The sequence below is a fragment of the Artibeus jamaicensis genome, unplaced genomic scaffold (assembly GCF_021234435.1).
Source record: "Artibeus jamaicensis isolate MK-2021 breed Jamaican fruit bat unplaced genomic scaffold, CSHL_Jam_final contig_558, whole genome shotgun sequence".
In the NCBI taxonomy this organism is placed as follows: domain Eukaryota; kingdom Metazoa; phylum Chordata; class Mammalia; order Chiroptera; family Phyllostomidae; genus Artibeus; species Artibeus jamaicensis.
In genome coordinates, this window is record NW_026521886.1 from 4005508 (window position 1) to 4020729 (window position 15222).

Below are 15222 nucleotides of genomic sequence, written 5' to 3' on the forward strand. Positions count from 1 at the left end.
CAAAGAAGCATTCCAGCAATGTTTGTTTTTTACTCATTTTAGCTAGGGTTAGCATGTGGGCTTAACAAAACTTACTGAGACTATTGTGTTATGGGGGAAAGAGGCACAGATGGAGGCGGTAAATAAAATAATGTGTGGGCCACACATGGACTAAAATAAGTGTCAGATTTTGACTTAAATCCTGCTACCGGATGCAGCTTAATTGTCACTTTCCACTCATTGATAGGGTTCTGCTATGAGTCTACAAGCAATTGATTTATTATGGTCTCTGTGCAGTTAAACCTCTCTGCCAATGATAATCAGTATTTGCAGCTGCTCCCTACTGCTAGCATCGCTGCCTCAGCTCCACTGTTGAGATCATCAGGCATTAGATTCTCATAACGAGTCCACAACCTAGATCCCTCCCATGTGCAGTTCACAGTAGGGTTCATGCTCCCATGACAATCTAATGCCACTGCTGATATGACAGGAGGCAGAGCTCAGGTGGTTATGCAAGTGATGGGGAGCTGCTGTAAATACGGATGAAACTTCACTTGCTTGCCCGCCACTCACCTCCACTGTGTGGCCCAGTTCCTAATAGGCCATGGACCAATACTGGTTGCTGGCCCAGAGGTTGGGGACCTTTGGTATACAAAACAACCACTAGGACTAAAAGAATTCAGCAAGGTCCTTGCCAGTAGCACTCAGTTGGTTGGAGCATCATACGGTAAACCAAAGGGTTTCGGGTTTGATTCCCAGTGACGGCACATGCCTGGGTTGTGGGTCTGGTCCCTGGCCAGGGTGCCTATAAGAAGCAATCAATCAATTTTTTCCTCTTACATTTATGTGTTGCTCTCTGTCCCTTTCCCTATCTCTAAAATTAATAAGCATGTCCTCAGGTGAGAATAAAAAAAGAACAACAAAATTGGAAGACTTCCACTACTTGACTTCGAAACTTACTTTATAAAGCTACTTAATAAAGACAGTGTAACATTGGTGTAAAGAAAGACAAACATATCAATAAATATAACAGTCCAGAAGTGAACTTAAATGATTATGATTTTCAATAAAGGCAACAAAACAGTCCAATGGAGAAAAACTTTCAATAAATGATACACAGGAACAACAGGAAAGCCATACAGAAAAAACTATATTCAAAAATTAATTCAAGATGGACCACAGACCTATAGTTTTTAATGTAATAGTTATGTATTTACTTTAATATGCACTAAAGGAAAATGTAATTAGCATTTAAACCCATATTTCAGGGATGATATTAATTAGAAATTTAAATAAATGAGTCAATTTTAAATTAAAAAATAGCAATAAAAGTGGTTTGTAGATAAGATGAAAATTGCAAGGTTCGATTATGAACGACTAGAACCATGGATCACCAGAATTCGACAAAATAATCAATAGTATATTGTCCCATCCCAGGGCTATGAGAAAACTGAACTTCTCTCTTCCGGGTCCCTCAACTGCACAGTGAGCACAGACAACCTAATGGGGCACCCAGAACCCTCACTACACAAAACGAAAGTTATTCTCCAATAGCTTCATGGTTGATGTTGTTTTTGAGGGGGTGCGAGGGTGGAGCAGGAAACCTGCCTCCTATTCATTTTGCACAAATGTATGCCAGCAAACTTAATTCTCCCATACTCTATCCAAGGCACAGCTATAAAAACATGGCCACAAAGAGAGATTCATGATAGCACTCAGAGAGAGAATCTATTTTTGCATTTATCATCATAAAATTGGAAGTCTGGCACACAGCAGGCACATAATAAGTAGATAATGAATAAATGAAAGGTGACTAATCTTGGAGGCTGAACTTTTCAAACTCAAGTTTGCAAACTCAGGTGTATATGATGGCGTATCAGGGCACACAGGAATAAATGTCATCTAAAGACAAAAATTTTTAAGGGAAAAAAATGTCATCTTGAGATTTTTAGACAAAGCCTTCATTTTCCCTGGTGGTAACACACTTAACATATTATTTTTAGACAAAACATAATGAATACAATTTGGAAGGTGGTTGAGACAGATCCGGCAATATCTATTAAAATTTTAACAGAATAACCTTTGTTATGTGTGGTCAGGGTTCTGTGTGCTCCAGCAGTTTCCACTTCTAAGACAGAAAACCACAGAAAAACTTCCACAAGGGTGCAAAATGGTATGTTCACCTACAAAAGACAGACACCCTTAATGGACACTATTAAAAAACTGTCTAAATGCTTCACGCACACAAGGGGGCATCCTATACGCTTTCTATGCCTAGTGCAGCAATGGCTCAGTTTCCCAAGAAGCATCTGAAGTGTGCAGCAGCTCCAAAGCAATGGATGTTGTACACACCAACCAATGCGTTTGCTCCTTGGCCACTTACCAGTCCCCAAAAGCTGAGAGAATCTCTCCCTCTCATCAGTTTAAGGAACAGACTTAAGGCTGCCCTAACAGAAAATGAAGTAAAAATGATCTGCATGCAGAGGTTTATTAAGATTAATGGCAAGGTCCAAACTGATATAACATATCCTGCTGGTTTTATGAATGTGATCAGCATGGACAAGACCGGTGAGAATTTCCATCTGATCTGTAACACCAAGGGTTACTTTGCTGTTCATCACATTACACCTGAGGAGGCCAAGTACAAGTTGTACCAAGTGAGGAAGATCTTTGTGGGCACAAAAGAAATCCCTCATCTGGAAACCCATGATGTTTGCACCATCCACTACCCTGATCCCTTCATCAAGGTAAATGACACCATTCAGATTGATTTGGAGACTGGCAAAATTACTGGTTTCATCAAGTTTGACACTGGTAACCTGTGTATGAGAAGAACTGGCATGATAACAAAAAGAGAATGTCACTCTAGTTCTTTTGACACAGTTCATGTGAAAGATGCCAATGGAAACAGCTTTGTCACCCAGCTCTCCAACATTTTTTGTTATTGTCAAAGGAAACAAACCAAGGATTTCCCTTCCCTGTGGAAAGGGTATCTGCCTCACCATTGCTGAAGAAAGAATGGTGGTCAAATAGAATAGTGAGTGAACTGAGCTCTAGGTGACATGACTTGAAAAGTCTTTGTACTTAAAGAAAATACAGCATGAAATAAAGGGGTGGGTAGATACCCAAGACATTGTTGAGTAGGGGGAAGCAAAGCACAAAAGAGCAGGTGTACTGTAGCCCCAGTGTGAAATTTAAAAATAAATTTTAAAATGACACTAATACATTCATATAAGTATAAATATAAATCTGATTGAGAAAACCCAGATTCATTAACATCTGAAAGGGGTGGGGAGGTTCGTACTTTCTCTGAAAGCATTTCTGAAATGCTGGAATGTTATGGAAACTTTGTACTCAGAATAGAGTTTGAAAACAAACAGGGAGTATTCCCATGTAAAAATGCATACCAAAAAAAAGACTTCAAAAAATGTCTTCTTCCTCTGGGCCTCACCTTCAGACCTATACCTCCACGCTCAGGTTCTAAGCTAGCTCACTGACACCTTTGGTGGGGCTCATCAGAAGAAGGTACAAGCAGCTGTCAGAGAAAGAAAAGTGCTATATTGTAGGAAAGAGCATTCCTTTTGCCCACAACCCAGCTTCCCCCATGTTGTCTTATGCTCCAGTGTTCCCCTAAGAGAGATGACATCCAAAGCTCTCCACAGGTCAGCTCATGGTCCTGTCTCGGGTTTTAACATCCAACTTTCTGGCCCACCCTGAGTAAGAAGACACTACAGACCCAAACTGTGGCCAGAAGAGTTCCCTTTCTGAAACTGAAGATATTTTTCTGTTCTATACTTTTTGGTTACATCTTAGGCAATTTGGGGTTATTACTAAAGATCCTTTCCTGGGATTTTTATGTTTTTTTAAATATGCACATACAGAATTCAATTAAAAGGACTATTGCTTAGAAAGAATTGCTAAGAGACCAAGCAACTCCTAGATAGAACTGGTCTCTACCAAATTTGAAAATGGGAAGAGAATGGAACTGTAGCACTCACTCCAGAGCTATATAAAAATACTTTTTGCAAGTCCAATGACTGCTAGAGGCAAAGAGAACTGTTCTCTCCCTTGTTTTCTCCTTTCCTCTCATCTGTAGTCCTCCCTCCTCCTGACTACCCTGAAATAACATTGCTTGGGGCTACGACCATCTGTAGCTGCCAGGGGAAAGCACAATACATTCAGAAACTCTTGGACCCACATATCCTGGAGATTGGAACTGCACAAACAAAGGGTTAGAGGAAGGGGGAAGGGGTAGAAGGAATAAAGGCTTAAAGATTAAAGTCACAGGCAGAGACAGACGGCTCCGTTTTTTAATAACTGAAAACACGAGTTGGGTCTGAATGTGCTCATTGTTTAGCAGAGGGGGCAGTCTATGTAGGCAGGACTGGCTGGCGACAGGACTGCCTTCCCATCAAAAATAAGATTTACCAAAAGGGCAGGGTGGGGAAGAGGGGGCTAGTAAGACTGGAGCAGACCTCAACCCAGAGCTCCATTTACTAATGATGGCACAGAGGACAGTAGTCAGGTGAGCATTAGATCACTGTTCACCTGGAGATCATTAGATCACGGGAGAACTAAAGAGGGTCTGGAAAAAAAAAGATAACTGGCACACGGACTTCTCTCACACAGCTGCTCTTGTGAGTATAGACTAGTACAACCTTCTAAGAAGAAACTTAGCATTTTGGATCAAAGGGGTAAAAATGTATATGCATTTTTGCCTTGTAATTCCATGTCTAGGATTCTAGCTCCAAGAAATAATCCAACCCAGGACAAATCTGTATGAACAAAGATATTCTGTGCAGCATTATTTACAATTACAAGAAATTAGAAACAACCTAAACATCCAATGCTATAGGGGAAGAGTTGTGTTTATTTCTGTCTCCTTACTAAAAGGATGTAAGCAACTTAAACAAATACACAGAACAAAGAGGGAAATGCAAGTGAACAAATTGCAGCAACAGAAAAAAGGATTTGTTTAAAAAATGAGGTCAGAGCTGTGCTGCTGTTTCTTAATTCACACACTGAGGGCCCACACAGCCACCACCACCACCAAGTTATAGGAGCTATCACTGCTGAGTGCCCATTCTCACTGAGTCTTCTCCGCAGCCCAACAAGGGACTTACTCTGTCCCCATTTTATAGATAGGAAACCTAGGCTCCAGAGGTCACTCAGAGCCAGGAAATGACAGCACTGGTTTTGAGCACAGGTTTTCTCTAAGTCAAAGCTTATATGCTTTCCACAACACACACGCTTAAAGAAGCTGTATATTCATACAATGGACTCCTGCAGGCATGAAAAACTGATGTTTGAAGAAAGTGATTAATGGTATGGGGAAAATACTTATAAAATAATGTTAAATTTTAAAAAGCAGTGGAAAATTACATGAAATGTATAATTCCAATCATGTAAACCACATGATCATTTTCTTCTTTAAGTTTTGTCTATTATCTAAATTTTCCAAAATAGGTCTGTATTAGTTTTACAGTCAGAAAAAAATGACTGTATTTAAAAACTACAGAAAGGGCCACTGTGTTTTCATTTTATAGCACACATCCCATACATATACACAGTAACTCATTTTTGTTTTATATAAAAATTCTACATATGTAGTAGAATCAGAAAATATACATGCTGAGACCTGAGCTGAAGAAAATGTTATGTTTATGTCCATCATTTTGTGAATCATAAATGAACAATTTCATTCTGCTTAGAACTTTATCTTTTAAGTCACTTGGGGTTACACATGTCAGAAGACAATTATTGTAAGAGTTTGGAATCCACATTTTTCTCTTGGGATATAGATTCTCATACAAATAAGCAAAGAGGCATAGACCAACTTTCCTAGGACTTCTTCCTGGCAAAAGAACAGACTCACCCACGTAAATATTAGGCCCACATTCCAGGCCCTCCAGGAAGTCAACAAGGGCATACCATCACCCAAGTCTAGCCAGGCAACAACTGCTTCTTGAAGGCCCAGCATGCAAATACCTCCTGGCATAGTTACGTGCATTTTGCTGGGGAGAAGGGCTAGCGCTCTCCCCTGTTTCTCAAAGGGCTATCTAGCCACTAATCTATACATGACAGTCCCAGACTTCACAGCAAGATTTCATGGCTATTCTCTTGGCTTTACCATCTAAACCCATGCCCAAACCCCAGCCTACTATCTAGGGACACACAGAAGATTTAGCCAACTTTGAAAATGGACATGCGAAGGGGAGGCACTCTTATGCACATGAAGATAAGGAGACTGAGGCTCGGAAGAGGATCACATGGTCAGGATACACCTGTGTCTGTTAGGCTCCACACACCCTACCAGATAAAACAGACCTTGTAGATGGTATGCTGTAAGTGTGACTCTTATTCTGTTAGCCGCAAAATACTGTGTTCAGCAACAAGACACAGGCTTGGTTTTCTATTATGAGACAAAAGAATAACAACTTCCCAAGAGCTATTTAATAATTTCTTTAAAATGTGTCTTCTGAATTAGCATGGAGTTAACAGCCCTCACTAGGAGCTGGCTTCCAGAACTGAACAGCAGTGGAGAATCACCTGTACTTTGGTTATCTAAAAGAAGGGAAAAAATATTTTAAATGATTTAACAGTTAAACAAATAGAAGAAAGGCATATTTCTTTCATGTTTCCTCAACTCCAAAAGCCACAGAATAATACCTTGACCCCTAAACTTTGAAATGAGTTTAAAGTATACTAAACTACCAATAGACTTTCAACAAAGATTGTGTGAAATATTAATTATAAAGATGCTCCTGGGAACCAGCGCCCAGTTCTCAGAAAAGGAGTTGGGTGAACAAACAGCTTCAACTGACCATATTCTTTCACCTCAGCTATGCAGCTCTGAAAGAGGAATGAGAACTTCCTAACCAGAGCTGTGTTTTGCTTTTTATGTAACTGGGGAAGGAGAGACTATTAAACTAATAGTGTTCATTACATCAACTTTGAAAAATAATATTAGAAAAAAAACCTTAGGATAAAATACTTTTTAAAAAAGGAAACTAAAAGTGACCTATATTCCCATCCCCTAAAGTTAGCCACTAATTAACATTTGATTTCTGTATTCTTGGTATCTTTCCTACTTTTTCACTTAACATTATATTTAATGTGATTATGTTTTTAAATTTTCTTTATAAGTATTTTATTGAAATGGCAGCACAAATTAATTTGCTTCATTGGTGTGGTTTCCAATTTAGTGCTACTATAACTAATACTATATGAAACATCTTTGTACATAAAGCTCTGGCTCATTTCAGATTATTTCCTAGAAGTTAAATTAAGAAATCACAAAGAATTTACTTAAGGCCCTAGACAGATTTTCCCCAATTAGTTCCCAGAGCCTGGGCCAAGCCAAAGCTTTCCATTAACCTGTTGTTAAAACATACATGGTACTCCCACCCAGCTTCTACTTGTCCTTGCTGCTCCAAAGGCATATGAACTATAGATGCCTCCATGAGAGGCCATCTCTGTTCTCCCTGGGGAGAGAATAACAGTCACAGCAAGGGCAGGTGCTGAACTAGGTAGGAGGAAGTCCCAAAAACTCAGTCAATCCCTGGTCTTGCTGTTCTTATTAAATATACCATGCAAGTACCCTGTGTGTGTCATGAAATGAAAAAAAAATTCATGTTCCAAAAAGGATGATAGGAAAAGGGTATGTAAAACATGAGCTCCAACACCAGGAATACTAAAAAGGGCAGCCTGTGGTGACCTGGTTTTATGTGTTGTTTTGGGTTGGGTTTTTTATTTTCACTCAAGCCCTGGAAGGCATCAAGGCCTCCCCACAACCCCATCCCAAACAGCTACTACACTACTCAGTATTCATGGTCCAGGCTCACTTAGATAAATGCACTATATCCCTTCCCCTCTACCCTCCTATTCCAGGGATAAATCTGCTTACACCAGATCTCTTCTTCTTTTGGAGAAATAACTTAGGAGTCAAACAACCTATGTTCAAATCCTGGCCTGTCAATTTGTGTGGGTCTTTAGTAGGCAAGTGACTTTCCCTTGCGGTGACTGAGTTACAGGGAATATTGTGAGGATGGTATAAGGGGACATGTGTAAAACACATAGGTATGGTGGCTGGGACAAAGCAAAAAAGTTCACTCATTTTCTTTCTTTTTTTAAAATTTTATTGATAATGCCATTATAGTTGCTCTATTCCCCCCTTCATTCCCCTCCACCCTGCACCGCCCCCACCCGTACCATTCACCCCCTTTAGTTTATGACCATGTGTCTCAAGTTCTTTAGATTCTATATTTCCCTTACTATTCTTGCCCTCCCCTTATCTATTTTCTACCTACCGTCTATGCTACTTATTTTCTGTACCTTCTCCCCCTTTCTCCTCCTCCCACTCCCGTTGCTAACCCTCCATGAGATCTCCATTTCTATGTTTCCGCTCCTGATCTAGCTGTCCTTTTAGTTTGCTTTTGTTTTAGATGTGGTTCTTAATAACTGTGAGTCTGCTGTCCTTTCACTGTTCATATTTTTTATCTTCTTTTTCTTAGATAAGCCCCTTTAACATTTAATATAATAAAGGCCTGGTGATGATGAACTCCTTAAATTTGATCTTATCTGAGAAGCAATTTATCTGTCCTTCCATTCTAAATGAAAGCTTTGCTAGATAGAGCAATCTTGGATGTAGGTCGTTGCCTTTCATGACTTGGAATACCTCTTTCCAGCCCCTTCTTGCCTGTAAGGTCTCTTTTGAGAAATCCGCTGACAGTCTGATGGGAACTCCTTTGTAGGTGACTGTATCCTTAGCTCTTGCTGCTTCTAGGATTCTCTCCTTCATTTTAATCTTGGCTAATGTAATTATGATGTGCCTTGGTGTGTTCCTTCTTGGATCCAAATTCTTTGGGACTCTCTGAGCTTCCTGGATTTCCTGGAAGTCTATTTCCTTTGCCAGATTGGGGAAATTCTCCTTTATTATTTGTTCAAATAAGTTTTCCACTGGTGGCTGTTCCTTTCCCCCTTCTGGTACCCCTATAATTCGGATGTTGGAGCATTTAAAGATGTCCTGGAGGTTCCTAAGACTCTTCTCATTTCTTTGAATTCTTGCTTCTTCACTCTTTTCTGTTTGGCCATTATTTGCTTTCTTCTGGTCCACTCCATTGATTTGAGTCCCAGTTTCCTTTTCATCGCTCTTGGTTTCCTGTGCAGTTCCATTCATTTCAATTAGTTTCACCTTCATATGTTTGTCTAATTTGTGCCTATAATCAACCAGTTCTGTGAGGATCCTGATCACCAGTGTTTTAAACTGTGCGTCTGAGAGTTTTGCTATTTCTTCATCGCTTAGATTTATAAGCTCTGGGGCTTTGAGATCTTCTTGAGCCATTTTTGGTCTGTTTGCGCCTGTTAACTGTGAGGAGTGGAGCCTTGGACTCCCAGGTCGCTGGGTTGTGACGCTGTATGTGGAGGCGGGGTCAGAGTGCGGAAATGGCGGCCCCCTCCGCTGATTCGCCCCGCTGGGTGAAGAGCAGAGCCTTAGGTTGTTCACCGGGGCAGAGCCACTAAGGTCGCTGGATTATGACCCTGTATGTGGAGGTGGGGTTAGAGCGGGGAAATGGTGGCTCGCTCTGCCACCGCTTGCCGTTGGGGCTGCTGGCTCTCGTCCAATCGCCCACTCCCTCGCTTGTCTATCCACACACGAATGCGCGAACACGAGACCACAGTCAACCCGCAGCCCTGCTCCCTCGCTGTTTCCCCGCGATTGCTTGCTGAGTTGTCCACCAGGTCCAACCCTGCGCCTGGATTCCGCGCGCTTGAGTCCGTCTGACCGAGTTTTCCTGTGCTACCCCGCTCTACCAGCTGCTGGTTTCGCCCCTCTTACCGATCAGGCTGAAGAATTTGTTGTTATCAGACTTTCAAAAAGTTCAATTTTCTGTGTTCTGGCTGTGTTTTCTGTTGCTATTATTTAGTTGTCTCTAAACTTGGTTGTGTGAGAAAGCACAGCATCTCCACCTATGCCTCCATCTTGGCGGAAGTCCAGATATTGGAGCGTTTAAAGATGTCCTGCAGGTTCCTAAGCCTGTCCTCATTTTTTTGAATTCTTGTTTCTCCATATTTTTCTGTTTGGTCATTTTTTTTTTCTTCCTTCTGGTTCACTCCCTTGATTTGAGTCCCAGTTTCCTTTTCATCACTATTGGTTTCCTGTGCAATTCCCTTCATTTCAATTCATTTAGCCTTCATATGTTCCTCTAATTTGTGGCTATAATCAACCAGTTCTGTGAGCATCCTGATCACCAGTGTTTTGAACTGTGCATCTGAAAGTTTGGCTATCTCTTGGTTGCTTAGAGTTATGGGATCTGGGGCTTTGAGATCTTCTTGAGCCATTTTTGGTCTGTTTGCACACTCTAAGTATGAGGAGCGGAGCCTTAGGTGTTTACCAGGGCAGGACTGCTCAGGTTGCTGGGTTGTGATGCTGTATGTGGGGGCGGGGTCAGAAAGGGGAAACAGTGGCATCCTCTGCTGCCTCCAGCCGCTGGGGCCTGCTGGGTCCTGTCATCTCACTGCCCACTCCTTCGCTGGTCTATGTGCACACGAATGTGCAACCACGTCAACCCGCCGCCCTGCACCCTCGCTGGGTCTGCTGGTCGCACACTGGGTCGCTCACTGGGTCCGCCCATTGCAACCCCATGCCTGGGATCCGTGTACCTGAGTCCGTCTGACCGAGTTTTCCTGTGCAACCCTGCTCCGCCAGCTGCTGGCTTCGCCCCTCTTACCGGTCAGGCTGAAGAATTCGTTGTTATCAGACTTCCGAAAAGTTCAATTTTCTGTGTTCTGGCTGTGTTTTCTGTTGCTAAAATTTTGTTGTCTCTAAACTTGGTTGTGTGAGAAAGCACGGTGTCTCCACCTATGCCTCCATCTTGGCGGAAGTCCTCTCATTTTAAAAATAATATCTTTAAATCATTATTATCACCCAAATGACCAAGTGAATGATCATCCAAATGCAAAAAAATAAATAGCTGAATTAATTAAGAAATGGAGAACAATCGCACCTTGCCAACACCCAGGCTCGGGGGCAGAGACAGCAGGTCCTTCCTGCAGTACCAGCAGATTAGCTCTGGGAACTCCCACAAAATCTGCTGGATGGGTCCTGCTAGCAAAGGTAGCGGTATCACTGGCCTCTTCCAGTTTCTCTTTCAGAGGTTGATGTGGAGAGGGACTACCTGACCTTCGGTGGGGATGGGGGTACACTAGTATTACAGAGTCCTTTAATCTGCCCATGATCTACCAGAACTTCAATGACACAGAAAGACAACAGAGTGAGGTGTTGGGGAGGAAACCACAGAAACTCACCATCAGCAAGGGCCTCCTGAGTGTGACCACCCCACTGGGCACTTCATGTGCACCACACAGTGTAACCCTCACCACAGCCCTAAGAGGCAAGTGGCACCCTTGCCATGTATGATCATGGCAGCTGGTAAGCGGTGGTGCTGAAATTCGCACTAAGACTCTGAGACCCATATTCTTTTTTTAAAAAGGTTTTATTTATTTATTTTTAGAGAAAGGGAAAGAGAGGAAGAGAAACATTAATGTGTAGTTGCCTCTCACATGCCCCTTAGTGGGGCCTAGCCCACAACCCAAGCATGTGCCCTAACTGGGAATCAAACCCACAACCCTTTAGTTCTACTGAGCCACACCAGTCAGGGCCCACAATCTTTTCTACAATTTCATGAAGTCCTTCATTTAAACAAGCAAGCACCTCCTACTCAAGAATTTGAATAGGTGAGAGACACAGCCTGCAGAAGGAAAATGTCTATTAGAGCTCATTAAACATTACTACCACCTGTTGATAATTTCAACAATTCATTTCTTTCCTATCCAAGTAGCCTAAGAGTACTGGGAGAGAGATGAAGGATGGCTTCCACCTCTGAACATTTTAAGCCATTTTTCCAAAGGAAGAATATATCTGGTGTCAGCAGATGGGTTTATCCTCTGGAATGGGAGGGCAAAGGGGAAAAGAAATACTATGTTTATCTAAGCAAGCCTGGGCAGTGACTACTGAGTAGTGTAGCTGCTCTTTGTGGGGAAGGGAGACTTTGATGCCTTCTAGGGCTTGAGGGTAGAAGAAAAATCCAACCTAAAACAACACATGAAACCAGGCCACCACAGGCTGTACTGTCTAGTATTTCTTGTGTTGAAGCTCTTATTTCACATTCTCCTTTTCTGATATCACAGGTGATCAATAAATATTATGGAAAGTGTTAAATAAATTAAAGGAGTCAAAAGACAAGGAATTAAGAAGGTGAGACAAGAAAAAACAAGCTACAAAACTGGCACAAGGGTGTAAGCACTAAAAAAATACATTTGTAACTTCCACCAAGATGGAGGCCTAGGTGGAAACACTTTGCTTCTTGCACAACCAAGTTTAAAAACAACAAAGTTTTGGCAACAAAAACGCAGCCAAACCACAGAAAATTGAACTATACGGAAGTCTGACAACAACGAATCCTTCAGCCAAACCAGTAAGAGGGGCAGAGCCAACAGCAGAGCGGGGTCAGTCAGGAAAGACCCACCTGACCCACTGGAGCTCACAACCCAGGTGTGCTGGCAGTCATGGGCAGATCCCATGTGTGGAGTAGCGAGCGGACCCACTGAGGGCTGACCGAGGTCACACATTCGCGCGCAGATAAACTGTAAACTGCCAGTGAAGGAGGAGCAGTTAGACAGACCACGCAGGCCCCAGCAGCAGGAAGTGGCAGAGGAAACTGCCACTGTTCCTCTCTGACCCCGCCCCCCACATACAGCGTCACAAACCAGTGACCTGGGCGGCCCCACCCCAGTGAACACCTAAGGCTCTACTCCTCATACATAAGAGGCACAAACAGATAAAAACATGGCTCAAGAACAACTCAGAGCCCCAGAGCCAATAAATCTGAGCGACAAAGAAATAGCAAAACTTTCAGATGCACAGTTCAAAACACTGGTGATCAGGATCCTCACAGAACTGGTTGATTTTAGTCACAAAATAGAGGAACATATGAAGGCTAAACTAATTGAAATTAATGGAAATACACAGGAAACCAATAGCGATGAAAAGGAAACTGGGACTCAAATCAAAGGAGTAGACCAGAAGGAAGAAAAAAATGACCAAACAGAAAAGGATGAAGAAACAAGAATTCAAAAAAAGGAGGAGAGGCTTAGGAACCTTCAGGACATCTTTAAACGTTCCAACATTCGAATTATAGGGGTACCAGAAGGAGGAAAGGAACAGCCACCAGTGGAAAACTTATCTGAACAAATAATAAAGGAGAACTTCCCCAATCTGGCAAAGGAAATAGACTTCCAGGAAATCCAGGAAGCTCAGAGAGTACCAAAGAACTTGGACCCAAGAAGGAACACACCAAGGCACATCATAATTACATTAGCCAAGATTAAAATGAAGGAGAGAATCCTAGAAGCAGCAAGAGCTAAGGATACAGTCACCTACAAAGGAGTTCCCATCAGACTGTCAGCGGATTTCTCAAAAGAGACCTTACAGGCAAGAAGGGGCTGGAAAGAGGTATTCCAAGTCATGAAAGGCAACGACCTACATCCAAGATTGCTCTATCCAGCAAAGCTTTCATTTAGAATGGAAGGACAGATAAAGTGCTTCTCAGATAAGATCAAATTCAAGGAGTTCATCATCACCAAGCCCTTATTATATGAAATGTTAAAGGGACTTACCTAAGAAAAAGAAGGTAAAAAATATGAACAGTGAAAGGACAGCAAACTCACAGTTATTAAGAACCACACCTAAAACAAAAGCAAACTAAAAGGACAGCTAGATCAGGAGTGAACCACAGAAATGAAGATCACATGGAAGGGTTAGCAACAGGGAAGTGGGAGAAGGGGGAGGAGGAGAAGGAGGAGAAGGGGGGAGAAGGTACAGAAAATAAGTAGCACAGATAGTAGGTAGAAAATAGATGGGGGGAGGGCAAGAATAGTAGGGGAAATATAGAATCTAAAGAACTTGAGACACATGGTCATAAACTAAAGGGGGGGAATGGTGGGGGAGGGGGTGTGTAGGGTGGAGGGGAATGAAGGGGAGAATAGAACAACTGTAATGGCATAATCAATAAAATATATTTTTAAAAACTACATTTGCAAGTATGAGGTGTTACCCATTGTGGTTTTAATTATTTACATCTCTCTGATGATTAGTGACTCTGAGCATTTTTTTCATGTCTATTGGCCATCTATGTGTTCTCTTTGGAAAAGTGTCCGTTCAGGTTCTTTGCCCATTTTTTAATGGGATTGCTTGTCTTCCTGGGGTTGAGTTGTATAAATTCTTTATATATTTTGGGAATTAAACCTTTATCAGATGTATGACTGGCAAATATGTTCTGCTATACAGTGGGTTGGTTCCCTTTTCATTTGGTTGATGGTTTCTTTAGCTGTGCAGAAGAGGGAGTATGAGAGGCAACTGCACATTTATCTTTCTCTCCCTCTCTTTCTCCCTCCCTTCCCCTTTCTAAAAATAAATAAATAAATAACATCTTTTTAAAAAAAAAAGAAAATAGTGTGACATCCTCCGAGAAGTAGAGGTGAGAGCATGGTGAAGGTGGGCAAAGAGGAAAAAATGGGGACAACTCTAATAGGGTAAACAATAAAAATAAAGTTAAAACACATATTTGTAAAGTTCAGGGAGCTCCCTGACCATTTGGGCTCTATTCTAGGGGTTGGAGCAGTAGGCAGGAATGGGAAGTATGTATTTAGGGAAACAAGACTCCAGGTCAGAATACCACATGCACACCCTTTAAGGAGCTTGCAGAAGAGCAGATCCAGTTCCTGCTGCAGCACCATGGTGTCTGAGCATGTGGAGAGGAATGCAATAAGAGGTACCAGCAATGAGAACCTCTAGGTTTCTCATATCTGACCACATCAGAACCACACAGCAACATGAGGGGAAATGAAGTATCCCACCACTTTACAGATGGACAAGCTGAGGCTTGGAGGTAAAGTAATGGCCCAAAGCAACAGAGATGATAGCTGGAGCAGACTGAGCTCTGTCCAGGGTGGTTAGACATTGCATTTCTACATAAGCTGTCACTGCTGTCCAGCTCCAACTTTTCCACTATATCACAATGACACCCACACTGTTATTCAATATTTTTCTCTAAATAATTAATTTTGCCTTTAAAAAAACACATTTTTTCTTAATGAAAAGTTTATCACTTTATCCAACAATTCTACTCTTAGGTATATCCCCAAATGAATTGAACAGATACTTGTATGCCAACATTCACAGCA

General features: G+C 41.8%; 2 protein-coding genes across 5 annotated transcripts in view; one reads left to right on the forward strand and one right to left on the reverse strand.

Moving 5' to 3' along the window:
- Positions 1-15222, reverse strand: part of EEFSEC (eukaryotic elongation factor, selenocysteine-tRNA specific) — a 470949-nt gene that overhangs the window by 402566 nt on the left and 53161 nt on the right. The gene's annotated exons all lie outside the window — the stretch shown is intronic.
- LOC119045031 (40S ribosomal protein S4, X isoform-like) lies at positions 2265-3012 on the forward strand. Its single transcript, XM_053670278.1, is given in 2 exon segments — positions 2265-2915; positions 2917-3012. Coding segments are annotated over 2 exon segments (747 nt in total).